The sequence below is a fragment of the Neofelis nebulosa genome, chromosome 2, assembly GCF_028018385.1.
Source record: "Neofelis nebulosa isolate mNeoNeb1 chromosome 2, mNeoNeb1.pri, whole genome shotgun sequence".
Taxonomy (NCBI): domain Eukaryota; kingdom Metazoa; phylum Chordata; class Mammalia; order Carnivora; family Felidae; genus Neofelis; species Neofelis nebulosa.
Genome location: NC_080783.1, coordinates 128205291 through 128221405, shown reverse-complemented (window position 1 = coordinate 128221405; position 16115 = coordinate 128205291). Strand labels below are relative to the sequence as shown.

At 59.2% G+C, this 16115-nt stretch overlaps 1 protein-coding gene across 1 annotated transcript; it reads right to left on the bottom strand.

Moving 5' to 3' along the window:
- Positions 1-5041: 5041 nt before the first annotated feature.
- Positions 5042-15659, bottom strand: ALX3 (ALX homeobox 3). Its single transcript, XM_058716267.1, has 4 exons — positions 15328-15659; positions 9588-9904; positions 6520-6648; positions 5042-6128 (listed from the first exon to the last, which is right to left on the bottom strand). Exons 1-4 carry the CDS (start codon positions 15602-15604, stop codon positions 5820-5822), a joined length of 1032 nt encoding a protein of 343 aa, XP_058572250.1. The 5' UTR covers positions 15605-15659; the 3' UTR covers positions 5042-5819.
- Positions 15660-16115: the final 456 nt, after the last annotated feature.

Genomic DNA, 16115 nt, shown 5'->3' with positions numbered 1-16115 from the left:
GGGAGGGGCTAGGTCGGCTGCTCTGGGCCCTCGCAAGGGTAGGTGGTTGGGACTGAGAGGAAACTTCTTTGCCCAGAGCCTGGGGAAGCAGACCATCTGGAGTCAGCCTCACAGTGGGAAGGAGTGTGTCTGAGGGCCCAGGAGCCCACCTCGCTGGGGGAAGAGGCAAGGACAATCTCTGGGAGGTGTCGGTTTGTAGACCCTGGAGCCTGCACCTGGCCTTGCGATCCTGGGCACGTCTGCTTCCACCTAGTTTGATCTTGAGGCTTTGTTTCTGATGCTTATGAAAGTACTGTTTCCTTTCCAGAATGACTTAAAAGGTCCCTTGTCTTACCTTTAGGCCATGTGTACGGGATCTTAAGTCTCTTGACTTATATAGGAAATGTACTCTGGGGAAAATCTCCCTCTTGTGGGTTCTTCTGTTCAGTGCCTGCTTGGCCTGGGTTTTGACTGCGCCTCAGTGCAGGCCCCAAGCTGGGCTTCCAAGAGAAGCCTGATGTGCCAGCGTGGTTAGGAGCAGCAGAGGGGAAGCAAGCACTGTATTTTTTCTGTAAGTCACACAGCCTCTGATAGGAATTCCCTGTGACTGATCGACTTTTTGCCCCTAAGCAACTTGCACAGGACTAGGGAGTTTGACACAATTCGTGTGTGCGTGATGCATTTTCTGCTGTTTCATGCCAGGACCAATAGGAAGTATGCATCATGAAATTTTAGTTTGGGTAAGATAGATTTTCACATTCGTACTCCACCAGGCAGCCTGGCTCACTGAGCCAGCTTGTCTGATAGCTTTGCTTCCTTCCCCTTTTTTGATTTCCCCATTCTCCTCTGAAGCTTCCCTTAACCAGAGTTGCCATTTTTTCCTCTTGGGTTGCAAAGGTCTATAAATGTCTATATAAAAATTTGTGCGGAAAAGAACACAGGATATCAAAGCTGCAAGGGCCATAAAGCCCGGGTGCGTGGGAGGATCCACACATCTGTAGGCCCAGGGCCTGGCCTAGGAGAGTAAGAGCCTTATCATAGCTGCAGAATGTGCTAGTGGTAGATTGGCCTTTCAAATCCAAGCTTTTGTACAGAAATGTCTTTTGGAGCAAGTGGTCATCCACAATCTCTGGCTTCATTTCTCATATGGGTCCTGAGACGGGCAAGGTATGTGAACACCCTTTGTAAATGGCTGAGTTATATAAAATGTTGATTATTGCCAACCAGGCTCAAGGTCCAGTGCTCCTTCAATCCACTGAGGGATGAGTTACCCCGTGGCTTTATCACCTGAGGGAACTGTCCCCTGTTAATCAAGAGTTATCACTTACTGAGGGCCAGTTAGGTACCAGGCCCAATATTGATGCTTCTTGAAAGTTCATTTTCCACACAGGAGCTAGCAAATGTTTAGTGCTTACTATGTGCCGGTCACTACTCTGAGCACTTTATATGTAATAGCTTCTTGCTTATAATAACCCTGAAAAGTAGTACCATTATAGTGCTTATTTTGCACATGAGAAACTGGCACAGAAAGGATAAAGAACTTGCCCAAGGTCACAAAATAACGAGAGCCAGAGCCTGGATGCCAACCCAGGGCTCTGTTTGCAAAGTGTGTATGCCCCGTTCCCCACCCCTTCCACCGTGCCCTTTCTCTAATGAATCATTTTTATTCCCCAGCACCTACGACCAGTGCATTCATTTGCTCTTTTAGTCACTTTAGTCGGTACTTAGTATTTGCTCAAATACAGTCCTTGGCAAGAAGATTCTGGGCAAATGTCAGCGAGGCCTTGGCCCGGCCTCTGGTATGTCCCACATGTGCCCCTGTCAAGGTAATTTGGGGGCTGTTGCTGCTACTTGCCTTTTCAGCCTGAGCTTAAATGTCTTTCTCTCCTGGGCCCCAGAGGACTCGTGTGGCTGCCCCACCAGACCCTCTAGGCTTCTCTCCCAGGAGGCCGGCTTCCCGTCTGTCCCCTACTGAACTGCCTGCTCGGGGATGCAGTAGCTGTGCCATTCATTTAGCACTTGGCACGGTCAGCATCAGGCTGCAGGCTCTCCCATTTACACACTAAAGGGCCTTGAGCTCCTCCAGCTCCAAGCCTCAGTTGGCTTATCTATAAAAATCAGTGTAAAAATAGCACGGTGGTCACGAATAAGACGAAGGGTAACGGAGACCTACATACCTGGCTGATGAGGAAGAGCACTGCTAACTAACCGCAGCTATTAGTCCTGCTAATGGCCCTTCCCCCTCCAGCCGATGAGAATTTGCATCCATTTCCCGAGGCCCCTGGAAAGGAGACCCCCCTTCGAGGACCAGAACCATGTCTTAGGCCTCCTTATATCCCTCATCCTGAGCTCACTGCTCTAGATAGAGGCGGCTTTCAAAAGTCAGCCACTCACCTAGCAACTCTGCCGTCATCCTTTGAAGGCCTCTTCTGGACCAGGCCCCGTTCCGGGTGCCCTGGGCATCCAGCTAAACAGAGTACCACACTCTCACTTTCCTCGACAAGCTCTCAGTCGATGGACAGATGGCTACAACAGCAAGTGAGAGCAGTAATGTGGTCGGCACCGAGGAGGACGTCTGCAGGGCCACATGGGTCCCACTGGTCCCAGCCGGTGCCCTCCTGGAGAAGAGCCTGGGTGGGGTGCCTGCCGTTGTCGATGGGGAAGGGAGGGGGCTCGGGCATCGGGACTCTGAGAGCAGGTACTTTATGCTCATTGCCCCTGCTGAAATGGCTGGGATGAGCCTGGGGCGGGAGGGAGGTATGTGCTCCTTCTGCCTGAGACAGGAAATGCCCAGTTCTGGCAATGCTGGGCTCTGTTCCTGTCTGGGGCTGCAGAAGGTCTGCACTTCAGGGTTGTAATTCAGGTTGATGTGTAAATGCTTGGGGGGAGGTGGAGAAGGAAGATTGAATGCCTCTAATGAGAAGCATTTCCCCATGCCGGCCTGAGACCAGAAACCTGGACTGAAGGGCCTGCTAGCAGCTAGGGCTCTCCACTCTGAGCCTGGGGTCTGTGCCCTGGCCGGGATGAAGATTTAGAGCTTCTCTGGGTGGGCCTCACTGGGGCCGAGGAGCCCTAGCAAAGGGACACTGAGCCTAGCATCTCTTAAATTTGGGATTGCAGGTGGGGCCACTAACCATTTCCTTTTCCAGAAGGGGTGAGCATCGCCCCAACCTGGCTTTGGGGAAACCTGGGACCTAGGCTGAGGGCTGAGGTCACCTTTGGAGTGAGGCTGGGGGCAGGGGCGCCTGAAGACTGGGCACTGTGTCTTAGGGGTGAGACGCCTAGGGTGTGGAGGAGGAGGGGAGGACGGGAGGACGGCTAATGGGAAGCAGGTGGAAGGGCTGCCTGTGTCCCAGCCAGGGGACAGGCCGGCTGGGATGGCCCAGTCAGTGGGAGAAACCATCAGCTCACAGATAATCCCAGGGAACAGGCTCCGGGATGCCCATTCATATTCATTATGTGTGAAGTGGGCGGTTGTAAAGTTCGCTTTCTCTTCATTTAGCTGTCACTGGACAGAAAAATATGAGCTGTGGGCAGATGCCCCTGGATGAGAGCCAGTAGCTGGTCTCTGGCCTCCCTGTGCCCTCCCCCACCAGGGCCTCCCTCCCTCACGGTTCACTCCCAGCCTCTGCCTGCCTCTCCCACTCTTGCTGCATGGATCTCTGGCTTGGCTTTACTGTCTTCTCTAGTCTGTCTCTTTCCCACTTCTGCTTCCTTTGCTTTCATAGATCCTTTCCTCTCTCCCCCACCCCCCACCGCCCCCAAGCTGTGTGAGAGAGGGAATTGTGTTTTTCTTGACCGTCATTCTATCCCTGACACCCAGCACGATGCCTGGCACAGAGTGGGCCTTCAATAAATATCTGTAGCACAAACTAGTCTTTTGCATCTCTGACTTTTTGACAACAGAACTCGAAATCTTGCTGGTCGCTCCTTGGGTGAAGAAACTTCTAGTGCAGGGCTCTTAGCCCTGAGTTAGAAATTTGGATTTGAGCCCCCAGTTCACTATTGGCCAGCAGTACGAAGGGGGTTGTGTTCATCCGAGGTGCCGGGGCTGCCTCTCCCTACTGCTCGGGCTCTCAGGGCTCACACCTGGACCTCAGAGCCAGTGTCAGTATGGAGAGAAATCACCAGAAGCCAGGCCCTCAAGGGGAGGGAAGGAAGACTGGTTTCTTCTGGGCGATGCTTGAGCCTAGTCACAGTGACGGTCTTGGCAGGAAAATCTGACCTGCTGGGGGATGTGCTCCCTCTTTGGGAATAAGCACAGCCCTGGTGTCTTTGTGTGCTTGGGCTTCTCTGTGCCTGGAAGAGGAGGCACGGGGCGGGGTGGCTGGGCTGCTGGCTGAGGCTGAGCTCCTCTGAGCAATGTGGTTGTGTTTACTGGGAGGGTGGGAGGCCAGGCCTGCTTTTTTCCTGCTTTCCCGGCTGTGGAGATAAGGCAGAAAGTGGGGGTGAAGGATAGAATGGCTAATACTCTGAAACCACAAGAAAGAGTCCTGGCTTTCGTCTCTGCCCCACAGCTCAGACTCGCTCCTGGGGCATCTGGGAGCAAGAGGCTGCCCCACCCCCATTGCTCTGGGGTTCTGGCCCAGGGGAGCTCAGAGCTCTCAGTGGGCCCCCATCTTTCATTCTACCTCCCTTCCGCTGCCAGTTCAGCCACAAGCTTATCTCCACTTTCCCACTGGCCTTCCGACCCTCAGGCCCCGATTGCCCCTTTCCCTTTTGACTCTAGAGTGGGGCTCTTCCTACCACCCGCACGCACTAGCTGAAGCCACAGAGGTCCTGGGTAGGTGATGGGGCCAGGCATGGCATGTATCAGCCTTGGGGGCTCTGCTGCAGCCTACCTTCCCCTAGCCCCCAGGATCCCTGCTGGCCCCTCAGGAGGGCCTGGCTGAGCCTGAGCCCTGGGCACCGACCAGCTCTAGCGTAACCGAGTGCCAAACCCTGAGGATGCACAGTCGCCTGGTCTAGGAAACACTTGCCATCTTTATTATCATGTTAGGCAGCACGCCTTTTTTTTTTTTTTTTTAACCAAAGTCTGGGTTGAGATCTCAAGGGCTTCAAATCTGTGGAAATCTGTTTTATTCTTACCAACATCCAATGAGTAAACCAAGGAAGCCTGCTCTGGCCTGATTCCATAGAAGAGAATCCAAATTTCCGTCCCCTTGGAGGGGAAGAGGACTCCATGGCATGTTGGGGGAGGGGCACAGGGCCAGAGTAAGGGATGAGGGATGGCTAGAGCAGAGGCTGTGGGCACCGTTTACACCAACTGGACTGCTGGCTTCTAGGCCCTCGTGAGCTCCAGACGCTGAGCGCTCGCCCCCTGGTGGCGGGAGGGGGAAGTAAGTCTGGCCCTAGATGGTCCTGCAAGACTGGTTTCCCCTAAGTCACAAAGAGCTTCTTCTGGTTCAACCAGCATCCTCCTCCTTTTATTTTACGGGGTTCCCTGAATGAGGAGCCAATTCAGCCATTTCAGCTGGAGGGATGACAGTTAAACTTGGACAACATCTGAAGGAAGCAGGGCAGTGTCTTCCTCCCTCCAGCCCAGAGTTGGATGAAGGGACCTAATGTGTAATAGGAAGAATCCTACCTGCTTTGAACCCCACTTTCTCCTGGGCAGCTCCATCTTATTCTAAGAGAAAAAAAAAAAAAACAAAAAACAAACTCTAGCTTATTCCCTGTGGGAGGCTGAGGATCCCAGCTGCTCTGCCTGGGCCTCCGAGAACCATCTGGGGTTTGGAGGCAGAGGTGTGTCCTCTCTGACATCCAGGCTGGGGTGGGGTGGGAGCAGCTGGGAACAGAAAAGGGGATGGGCAGCTTAGTCTGTATGTCCATGCAACCGATCACGTGGTCCAGTTCAGTAGGCTGGGTGGCTCCTTGGATTTCACCCTGAGCGAGATGAGGCTTGGAGACTTATAGTCGGCATCTGGGGAAGACTCAAAGCTGTGGGCCCCCAGAGCAGGGGAAAAGCCGTGGATGGAGTAGATGCCAGGATGGGCTCCGGGGGAGGCCGGCACCCCCATGAAGCCGGCCACATTCCCATGAGTGTGGGAGTATGGAGACATGCACGGGGAGGGCATGCCCTCCGGAGACACGAGGCAGGGTCCCGCGGGGCTCCCAGACCCTGGACTGGGCCACAGGGAGTTCTGCAGCTGAAAAGAGAAGGAGGCCCATGAGTTAGTAACCCTGGGGCTGCCACCCTCACCTAAGGGTTCTGTCTTTGCTCCTGGGGCTCCAGAAACCTACCAGGAAACCTCCACTTGGCCCAGGTCTAGAATCTGCTCCCTCCTACCCCCAACACTCGAAATGGCATACTCAGGAGACCCCTGTCGCGGCTCCTCCAGATGAGGTTTTCTCCAGTGCTTCCTTCGTGCCAGCTGCTCTGCATGCCCCAGTCACGAGACAGAAGAGCCCCATTTTGCAGAGCAGAAGTGCTTTACCCATGGTCACACAAAACCCTAATGCTGCTTCAGGTCTCCCTGGGGCCAGAGCTACCCCCACGGGACTTGGCCAGGCCCTGCCTCAGGGGAAGAGGGGTCTCACCGGGGGGTGGCTGTCTGCTCTGGGCAACACAGAGATGTCATAGGGAGACGGGAAGGGGTTCCGCCCCTCCTGGATCTTCCCGTATCGCTCTCGCTTCCGCCACTTCGCTCTGCGGTTCTGGAACCAGACCTGGGGGACAGAGGGGCGAGGCGGAGAGAGTGACAAAGCAGCCCCGAGGAACAGAGCCTGCTGGGGAGAGAGCTGAGGGTGTGTGTCCTCCTGCAGGGTGGGGCACTGGCTCCTGCCTGGGGGATCTTGAGCTGCGGGAACTTCCAAATCCATGTTGTTCTCAGGGCCAGGAGAACCTGGAATGGAGCCTAGAACAGGCCCAAGTTCAGAGGGGGCTTACTGGTCCCTTGGGCCACCCCCCACCCCCACTCACCAGGCTGAGTCACTCTCTTGGTTCTCCAGCCGGGTTGTGTCACTCAGGGTGTTGTGGGATCTGTGTGGCCTCAGAGGCCAGGGCACTTCCGAGGTGTACCGGTGCCCAGGCTCTAGCCCCACCCTGCCTCTTCTCCTTTCCATCTGCCCACCTCTCATCCTCAGCCCAGAGCCCGGCCCCTCTCCACAGCCACATCTCTGGCTGGGCAGTAACACTTGGTTCTTCCTAGTTGCTTCCCACCCCAGCTTGCCTTTGAGACAGTCTGCTACCTTGCTACTCCCTGTCTTCACTCGGGCTTCCCCTGCCGGGGCTGCCCATCCCCTCCCCCCGCCACTCTTCTGCCACAAACACACGTGTACATCTCCCCTGGACCTGCGTGGTGTGGTGCTCTGGCATCTCTCTCGTACTTACCACACCCTATTGCCATTATCCATTTTGTAACCTGCGTCTCCTGCTTATTTGCGAGCTCTTGGCAGGTCAGGGGAGCCTGTGTGCTGTGCACATCTGTGTACATATCTGTGACGAAGCTGCTGTTGGGCATACGCCGTATGACCGTTACGTTTACGTGTACCAGTGTGTACATTTTGTATTTCTATCACTTACTAAACATTTGTGTGTCAGGCCCCGGGGCTAGATGTCGGCAATATCAAAACGAAACCAAGCCATCCTCTTGCTTTTCAGGGATCTAGCTGGGAACCACAACAAGAGAAGCTGTGTGTGTGCGTGTGTGCGTGTGTGCGTGTGCACGTGTGCGTGTGCGTGTACATGTGAATGCAACCCCACCCCAGCCCCTCACACTCCCCCCATGATCCCTTCACACTCCTATTCGTGCAGGCGGGCGAAGCCATGACAATTCAAAAGCTCGGCATACCCCCAGCCCCCTAACCCCCAGATACAGAGATCCCAGAGGAGACCTGAGGCAAGGTCAGGGACACACCATCCCAGCCGCCCAGCTGCCTGGCCTTTCTCTACTCTCCCTCCCCTGCAGGCAGCTGAAGGAGTCGAGCTGGTGAGCTGATTGCTTTACTGGGAACTCTTCCCCATCATGCCGTTATCTCTAGAGTCCCCACTGTAGACGTCCACTGGCACTCTGTCTGTGCCCTCTGCATTGTCCTGGGTGGTCGTTTGTTGCTGTCCATGGGGCAGGGCCTACGGGTAGATGCCACGTTCCCGTCAGAGAAAAGAGCCCTACTCTAGGGCCTCAGCCCTCGGGATTCTTTGGGACTAGGTCTGGGAGCCTGCGGCCACCCATGTGACTCCTTCAGGGTTGAAGAGTCCTGGAAGAGGAGCAGGAGGGTGCGCTCCACTTCTCCACGGCAGTTCCACAGCAACAGCTATGCAGACCCTACCCTAGAGGCTCACTGAGGCGCCCGAGACTCAATGTCCTGAACGTCCCCGGCTCATGGAATCTCATGGGCTCTTGTGAATGTTTGGTCTCTCATCCTGACGGCCTCAGGGCCTGGGGGACCCTGGGAGGACCGTCCTAAAAGTCTGTTTCGGGAGGAAAGCGGAAGCAGGAGGACCCAGCAGAGAAGGGGAAATAGCCCAAGCCCCTCTGGTCCTACACGGAATCCAGCTGTAGGGCCTTCTCAGCCAGGTGGCAGCTGGCCTCTCTGTGGACTGGCCTGCGGGCCCCCACATTCTTCCAGAGCAGGCCCCTGCCCCAGTACCTTCAGACAGAGTGTCCTGAGAGGCTCCATACAGGGTATGCTAGGCGTGAGCTTTGTCCCTATTGAGTCTCCCCTGTGGTGGGAGAGAGAATGTCCTCTGCCTAGAGGTGACCTCCTCACCTCTCCCGAGAAGCCCGAGTCCCACTCCTCTCCCAGTGCCTCCTGCTTGGTTTCGGGGAGCCTGTCATGCATCATGCCAGTTCAAAACAAGGCAACAACCACCATCTTCCCCTTGGGCCAGGCTTCGACTGAAGCCTCCTTTCCCACTCCCACCCCCTGCTGTCCACCTTCATGTTCTTTCCCACTTCTGACATGGCTTGGACAGGGGCTTCCCTTCTCCCTTTCCCCTGTTCCCTTCCCAGCATCCCTCCATCTCCTCACCCTGTTCCCCCCCCCCCCCCACTTGAAGCTGGCCACAGCCCCATCCGGGAAGCCATGGGGCCTGATCTCTGCTGGGGAGTCTGTGGGGTGGGGAAGAGTCCCTGGCCAGGCTGTCCCAGCCAGGGTCTGGGAGCTGGCAGGACTGACGGTCGCCGGCTCAAGATGGCTTCGAGCATCATGGAGCCTGAGACGCCCCCCGCCCAGTGGGGACCCTCCGACTCTGAGCAGCTACCTCAGGAGCAGCCCTGATATGTGTTCAGCATTTCACGGCTTCCAAAATGCTGTCATATCTGTGGTCCTCAAAGACTCCCTAAGTAGGGAAAGTGACGCTGAGCGATCCAATGGCATGCCCCCAGTCACCTGGTCAGCTAGAAAATGGCAGAGCTAGGACTCCCAGACAAGTCTTTGGGCTCCAAGAGGCTACCACTCCCATGAGGCCTAGGCCTCAACTTGGACTGCAAGCCTGTGGCTGCAGCAGAGCTGGGCATGGAGGGGGAGCCCAGGGCAGGCAGGCTGGGGGCAGGCACCTGGGAAAGGCAGCTCTGTGTGGCACTAGTGCCCACCTCTCCCGTGGCCGGGCCCGTGGTCGGGGTGGTAGAGGCGGCCAGAGAGGCCCATGTCCGGAGCGCCCTCACCTGTACCCGGGCCTCGGTTAGGTCCGTGCGCAGAGCCAGCTGCTCCCGGGCATACACATCAGGGTAGTGGGTTTTCTGGAAGACTTTCTCCAGCTCCTCCAGCTGGAATGTGCTGAAGGTCGTGCGGTTACGGCGTTTCTTGCTCTTGTTCTTGGCCAACTCCATGGAGTCAGGGAGTCCCGGGGACAGAGGGACACGCAAGCTGGCCAGACAAGGGCCTGGGGAGCCTTGCAAGTTAGAGGGTCCGTCCCTGGGGCCCCCTCGGCAGTCCAAGGGCAGCTGGGGGAAGCTGGCAGCTTTGGAGGCCTTCTCCTCAGCTGCAATGGAAAACACAAAAAGGAGGATGGAAACCGAACCAGGAGGTTTTGTGGGTGGACTGGGGGAGGGGGAAGAACGTTGACGCTTCAGTCCCCGCCTCCCCCTTCCTTTCTCTTCCCTTGTCCCAGCAGCCACCCTCCATGGGAGCCTGGCATTCGGAGGCCTGCTTGCTGAGCCTCCAGCTGGGGAGGGGGCCCTAGGGAACCATGTGCTCTGTGGTCTGGGCGGATCTGCTGGGGCTGGAGGAGGGTTCATTTCAGGGAAGTGCTTTGTGGTGGTGCATCCCACAGGGTGTGGAGGTGCCAGGATTGGCGCCGTGGCAGGGCCCAGCACAGAGGCGCAGGGGCGGGAGGAGGGGGTGAGGATGGGGTGTTCGACATCTCCCGCCCCTGCCAGGAAGTGCCTCCTTGTCCCTGACTGTGGGCCTTGGTTCCCAGGTCCTCACGCCCATGCATCGGGTCCCAGGTCCAGGCAGGCAATGGACAGGGGCACTCAGATCACTGTTGGCTGGTCTGGCTGTGCCTCATTCTCTGGACCCCGAGTCTCAGGACAACCCCGGCCCTGGGGTATGAAGGGCAAGATGGGATAAAGATGCTTCCAAAAAGATTGTCTCATGCCTCTGAAAATTGTGATGTTTGGGCAAGGACTCGAGCTGCAGCGTTAGGCAGGAGACAGGCTATGCTCAGAGAAGGAGAGACAGCGGACCAGTGTCAAAACAGCATCCAGCCCCCAACCCCATCATTCTGGTTATTGTCTGCCCCCTCCCTTCTCAGCGTAATTTCTTTTTTTTTTTTTTAATGTTTTTTTTTTTATTTATTTTTGGGACAGAGAGAGACAGAGCATGAACGGGGGAGGGGCAGAGAGAGAGGGAGACACAGAATCGGAAACAGGCTCCAGGCTCCGAGCCATCAGCCCAGAGCCTGACGCGGGGCTCGAACTCACGGACCGCGAGATCGTGACCTGGCTGAAGTCGGACGCTTAACCGACTGCGCCACCCAGGCGCCCCTCTCAGCGTAATTTCTGATGGCTCCCCCATTGCCCTTGATTAGCAAGCAGCGGGGTGGGGGGTCTTGGCTGCAGCTGGGCCCAGCTGCCAGCAGCCCCACTCTGACATGCTAGCCCTCAGGAAGCTTGGTGGAGCTCTGTCACAACCCCGGGCATGATGAAAAATAGGTCACTGCTGATGCTCCGCCCTCTCCTCTGGAGAGGCCCCCAGCAGAGCCGCCATGAAATCTCTCCTCGACAGTCCTCCCAGGAGCTCCCGCCACAAAGACGCCCCACTGACTCACGCAGCCCTGCCCTGGCCCTGGCCCATCCAGCCCCAGCAGGCCCAGCAAGCTGGCACCAAGAGGCAGTTTCTTCCTTGGGACTTGGTGTCGGGATCACAGCTGTCATCAGGGAAGGAAGGGACCAGAGAGATGGGATTTTCAGGTTCTGGCTCCCTGGCTGCATTACGGAGGACAAGTTGTGCAAGGTCCCCCTCAGATGGAAGGTGGTGGGTGACCTGCCTGGACCAGCCAGGCTGGGCAGTAAGCGCCATGTTGTGAGAGCCTGCCCCCCGGGGCTGTGCACGGCAACAGCCTAGGTGCCAGGTCACAACTCAAGTGGAGCATAGGGAAGAAAGGGCACCAGCTACTGACTTCCATTCTTAGCCAACATGTTTTGGTTCTAGAGGGAGGTGCACTGGTAGCAGCTGAGGAATAAGGACTCATGGGAACGGAACCAAATAACTGAATGGTTAGGGAGACTGGGAGACTAAAATTTTCGAGGGCACCCCACATACAACAGCTTTGAGAAGTAGAGTCTTGGGAGTCCTGGGTTCTGAGGGAGGCACTGCTGGACTCCAGGCAAAAAAGGCTGAGAATGGCTCAGGGATGGGGGTCAGGGGAGCACCGATGTCACTGTAGAGGGCTCCCCAAAGCTCTGAGGCCTGCTGATCCGGCTCTTGAGCCTTCGGTGGCTGTCCTAACAGGATCTGCCCAGAGGAAGGGACTAGCTCTGGGCTCTGAGCTGCCAGAGCAAGAGAGACAACGGGCAGCAGGACTTTTCAGAATAGCCACCAGAAGAGGGGGCCAAGCCTGCTGGCCTCTGCTGGCCTCCCATGCCTGCCCATACTACAGCCCTCCCAAGGGATGGGAGCACTTCTCCCGTCCCCGTTGCCATTGCCCTGAAACCTCCATCTGCCTGGAGGGCTCCAGGGAAAAGCAGGCATTCCTCCCTCTTTGGGGGAACAGGGGCACACCTCATAGAAGAGCAAAGCCCAGTGCTCTGGTGCAGGTGGGATCAATGAAGGGCAGCGGTGGAGGAAAGGAAGGAAAGGCAGAGTAGTTAGGGAAGCCAGCAGTTTGCATCTGAGCTTGTAAAGAGAAGGGTGCATGCACCCCACAGCGCCCACACTTTCAAGATGTGTGCAGGCTGTGTATAGGATTCACTTGCACCTGGTGGGGACACCCTGTGGTTGAGGGGGAGTGCTCATGGTGGAGACTGGTATCCATCCTGGGGCTCAGCACCAGGGTGTCCACAGCCTGCAAGACCACAGCACCACAGCAGAAGTCTGTCGGGCCTGAAAGACTGGAGCCTGGACGGAAACCTCTGAGGCAGCGACGGTGCTGCGTCCCTGACTCTGCTCTCACGCCCGCTGCTCTCCCCCACCCTGGGGGCCGCCAGAGCCCCTGCTAGAGGCTGTCTCAAAGCCAGAGCAGCAGCTCGGGAGCAGTACCGCTTGGGACGCCAACCGGGAGCCCCACTGCCTCCTCAGAGAGCGTCCCCTGAGGCCGCACGGCCAACCATCCGGCTTTCAGCTTCCGTGGGAGCCTTCCTCCGAGCCGGCGCCCGCGCCGTTTCCCACGCGATCCGCAGAGCTCGCCAAGGCCTGGGCTCTCGAAGCTCCGGCTGATAACCTGAAACCGTTATGGACAAGAACGCCGTGCGCCGGACTCTAGCGGGGCCTTGGCGCTCTCCCTAGAGTTTCCAGCTTTGGCGTAGGGGCCTCAGCCGAGGGCCAGTGATTGGGAATCCTCGAGGTCTGCAGTCGGGCCGATGAGCGCGGCCCTCCAGTTACCCGGCTCGGGGCCTCTGAGGCGGTGGTTCCCAGGTCAGAGAGCCGAGCCAGGGGCGGCCCGGGCGGCCCCGGCGGAGCAGGAAGGAACGGCCGGGCACTGATCCGGCCCTGTGAGCAGCCGCGCGCACCACACTCCAAGGGTGGCTGGCACCGCCAGTACGGCCGGGGTCTAGGGCAGGGCTGGGCGCTCTCCGCCAAGGGTGCCGCAAAGAGCGGGCGAGAAGCGCCAGACTCTGGAGCTCGCGACTGCCCGGCCTCGGCAAAGATCGCGCCGCAGATGGGGCGCAGCTGCGCGCTCACTGGACTGAGCTGGAAACGCTCGCAGCCCGTCAATTTAGAGGCCGGGAAATAAGGTGTGTTCCCCCATTGCCACCACTTCCTACCTCGTAGACCGTGCGGCCCTAGTCCCCCGCGGCTGTCCCTCCCCAGCAGCCCCGCTCCCCCGCAGGGACGCAAGTCGCCCGCGCCCGCCGAGTTTCGGCCCTGGGCACCCGGGAGGCGAGCGGCGGCCGAGGTCCCAGGCTCGGCTCGCACCCGCTGCGCCTGTTTTTCGTTTGGCCTGTCGTCCGCTCAACTCGAATCGTCAATTTTCTTCTCCCACTTGATCTCATTTTGCTGTTTTCTGCTCTTTTAGGATGTCCTTTATTTTCCTTTCATTTTTTTTCCTGCTTCTATTCTTTTATGTCCTTTCCCTCCTCCATGTACCCGCTTCGTTCGATCGTTGGATCCTCTGCTTGCTTTTTCTTCTTTTTCTGTTCGCTCTCCGTGTATTTCTTAACGTTCTGTCTTGCTTGCCGACATTCGTTGACCTCTCCTTCTCGCCTCTCTCCTCCGTTGTTTTGTTCAGTGTTCCCTCTTTTTGGTTGTTGTTAACACTCTTCGGGTTTACTTCCACGCATTTCGTTGTTGACACCCTCGCCGTCGCTGGGCCGGTCCCTCCATGCCCCGTCGCTCATTCAGCTCCAGCGCTCTCCGCACTTTGCCCGTCCTGGCTTCCCCGCGGTGCGTGAGGGACCCGGTGCGCCCAGCAGGGACGCGGGCCCGCGGGGTGGGTCTCGCCCGATGCGCGCGCGCCCAGCCAGGCCGGGTACCTGTCCCCGGCGGTGCTCATGGAGCTGCGCGGCCGCCGCCGTCTGGCTGGGATCAGAGGAGCCAGGCCAACTGCTTCTCATTAAGTCCCAACTGTGGTTTTTATCAGGAGAGCCTCTTTCAAAGGGCACAGACACGGAGCTCCGCGGACTCGCTCATTTCCTCCGCTGACCCCCACACAGCTCCCCGCCCTCCCCTACACATTCCCATTGCCCCGGCTGAGCGAAGGCCTGAGCTGTCTGACCATTCTGTGGAGGCCCGCGAGGCGCCAGCGGGGTGGAGGCAGACTGGGGCTGACTTCAGAGGATTCAACTCTGGGCCTAAGGTGCGGGATGCGGCAGCGCAGATGGGCGGGCGCCCAAACTCCTACAGGTAGGTCGGTGCCGCGGGTGGCGGCGGGGCTGCGGGCCTGCGTTGCAGGCCCCGGCGGTCAGGCGCGTTCTGCGTCCATCTGGCCTCAGCGCATGGGGCACCGGCCCGGGGCCCGAGGAGCCCAGGGGACAGGCCCACCGGGCTACTCTCGACGGCCCCAGCGGTGGCGATCCAGTGCGAGGAAGCCAAGACTGCGAGAAGGGCGGCCCTCCCCGTGCATAACGACGGGGAGGCCAGGTTGGTCTGAGAAATAAGAATACAGTTATTCGGTATTGAGAATGGCCCCGGCACTCCGGCAACAGCCGCGGCCGTGCCGCCCAAAGCCTAACGCGCAGGCAGCGCCTTCCCTTCGGAGGCCGGGCCTGGGAGGAGAAGCCAGTGGAGGCCAGGCCGCAGCCCCCTGGAGTCCTGCTTGGCCACTCCAGGTCGGGGCCCAAGCTCAGGACCCTGAACGGACGCCAGACACAAAAACCGAGCTTCTCTCCCCGCATCGGGACCACGGGCTCAGTGCGGGGCCCAGGCCCTGGGCCCGGTCCCGGCTTCTGGGTCAGTGGCAGTTCCAGGCCAACTCCGGCCAAGCAGGATTTCTCTTTCCCGCCTCCGGTCGCCTTCGGGCCCGACTGGGCCGGGGGCCGTCGCAGCTCCACCCTCGAGCGACCTCCCCCTCCCCTTTCCCGCCACCGGAGGCTTGAGCGGCTCTGCCTCCCGCACCGCACTGGCTTTGCCCGGCCTGGACCAGCGCCGGTGGGCCTTGTGAGGGACCCGTGGCGACGACGGGCTAGAGGGTCAAAACAGTGGAGAGCTGGGCGAGCGGGCGAGGGAAGCAGGGAGGCCCGGGCGGGCCGGGAAAGGGTGGGTGAGCGGGTCGGGGCTGAGCGCTACGTCCGCGCCGCGCGTTACCTTCCGCGGGGCCCTCGTAGAAGTGGCTGCCGTTGAGCGCCGGGCCGGGCCCGAGGTCCTGCAGGTACTTGGCGGGCGGCTTGGCCGGCTCTGGGAGGTAGGGCTCCAGGGGTCCGCAGGCCGGAAAACGGGTCAGGCGCGGGCCGCGGGGCGGCGCGGGGTGCAGGTGAGGCGCGCCGGCGGGGGTCCCGTGGGGGCCCGGTGGCTCGTCCCCCGAGGCCGCGTAAGGGCCGGGCCCGGGCCCCACGCCGAAAGGCGCGCAGCGCTCGGGGTCCATGCCGGCTCCCGGCGCACAGGCCGCCGGGGCTCCGGGCCTCGCGCTGCCCGTGCGGCCTGTGAGCGGCCGCCAAGGGGGAGGGACCTGGGCTCGGGGGCGCGGAGCCCCCGGGAGCGGCGCGCGCCGCGGGGGGGCGGGGGACAGGGGAGGGGGCCGCGCCTCTGACTTAATGCTGGAACCATCCACGTCACGTGCAGCCCCGCGCGGGTTAACCCCTCGGAGCCCGGGAGCCCCCTGCTTCACCCCAGCCCCCGTATTCGGAGGCAGTTCGAGCACAGGGAGGAAGCCACCTTCTCTCGACGGCAGGGTCCGCTTTGTCCGCACACCTTGGTGAGTCCCTCGCTCAGAGCAGCAACCCCGGTCCTGGTACCCTGCCTGGAGGCTTTTGCCCCTAGAGGCGTGAGGCACCTGGGGGGAGAGCCTCCGCTCCCAGCGAACACTTTTAGGCCTGGGCTCCTGACAGAAACCTGGGATCAGGGCGGGGTGGGGGAGGGGCTGGGCTGGGACTTTA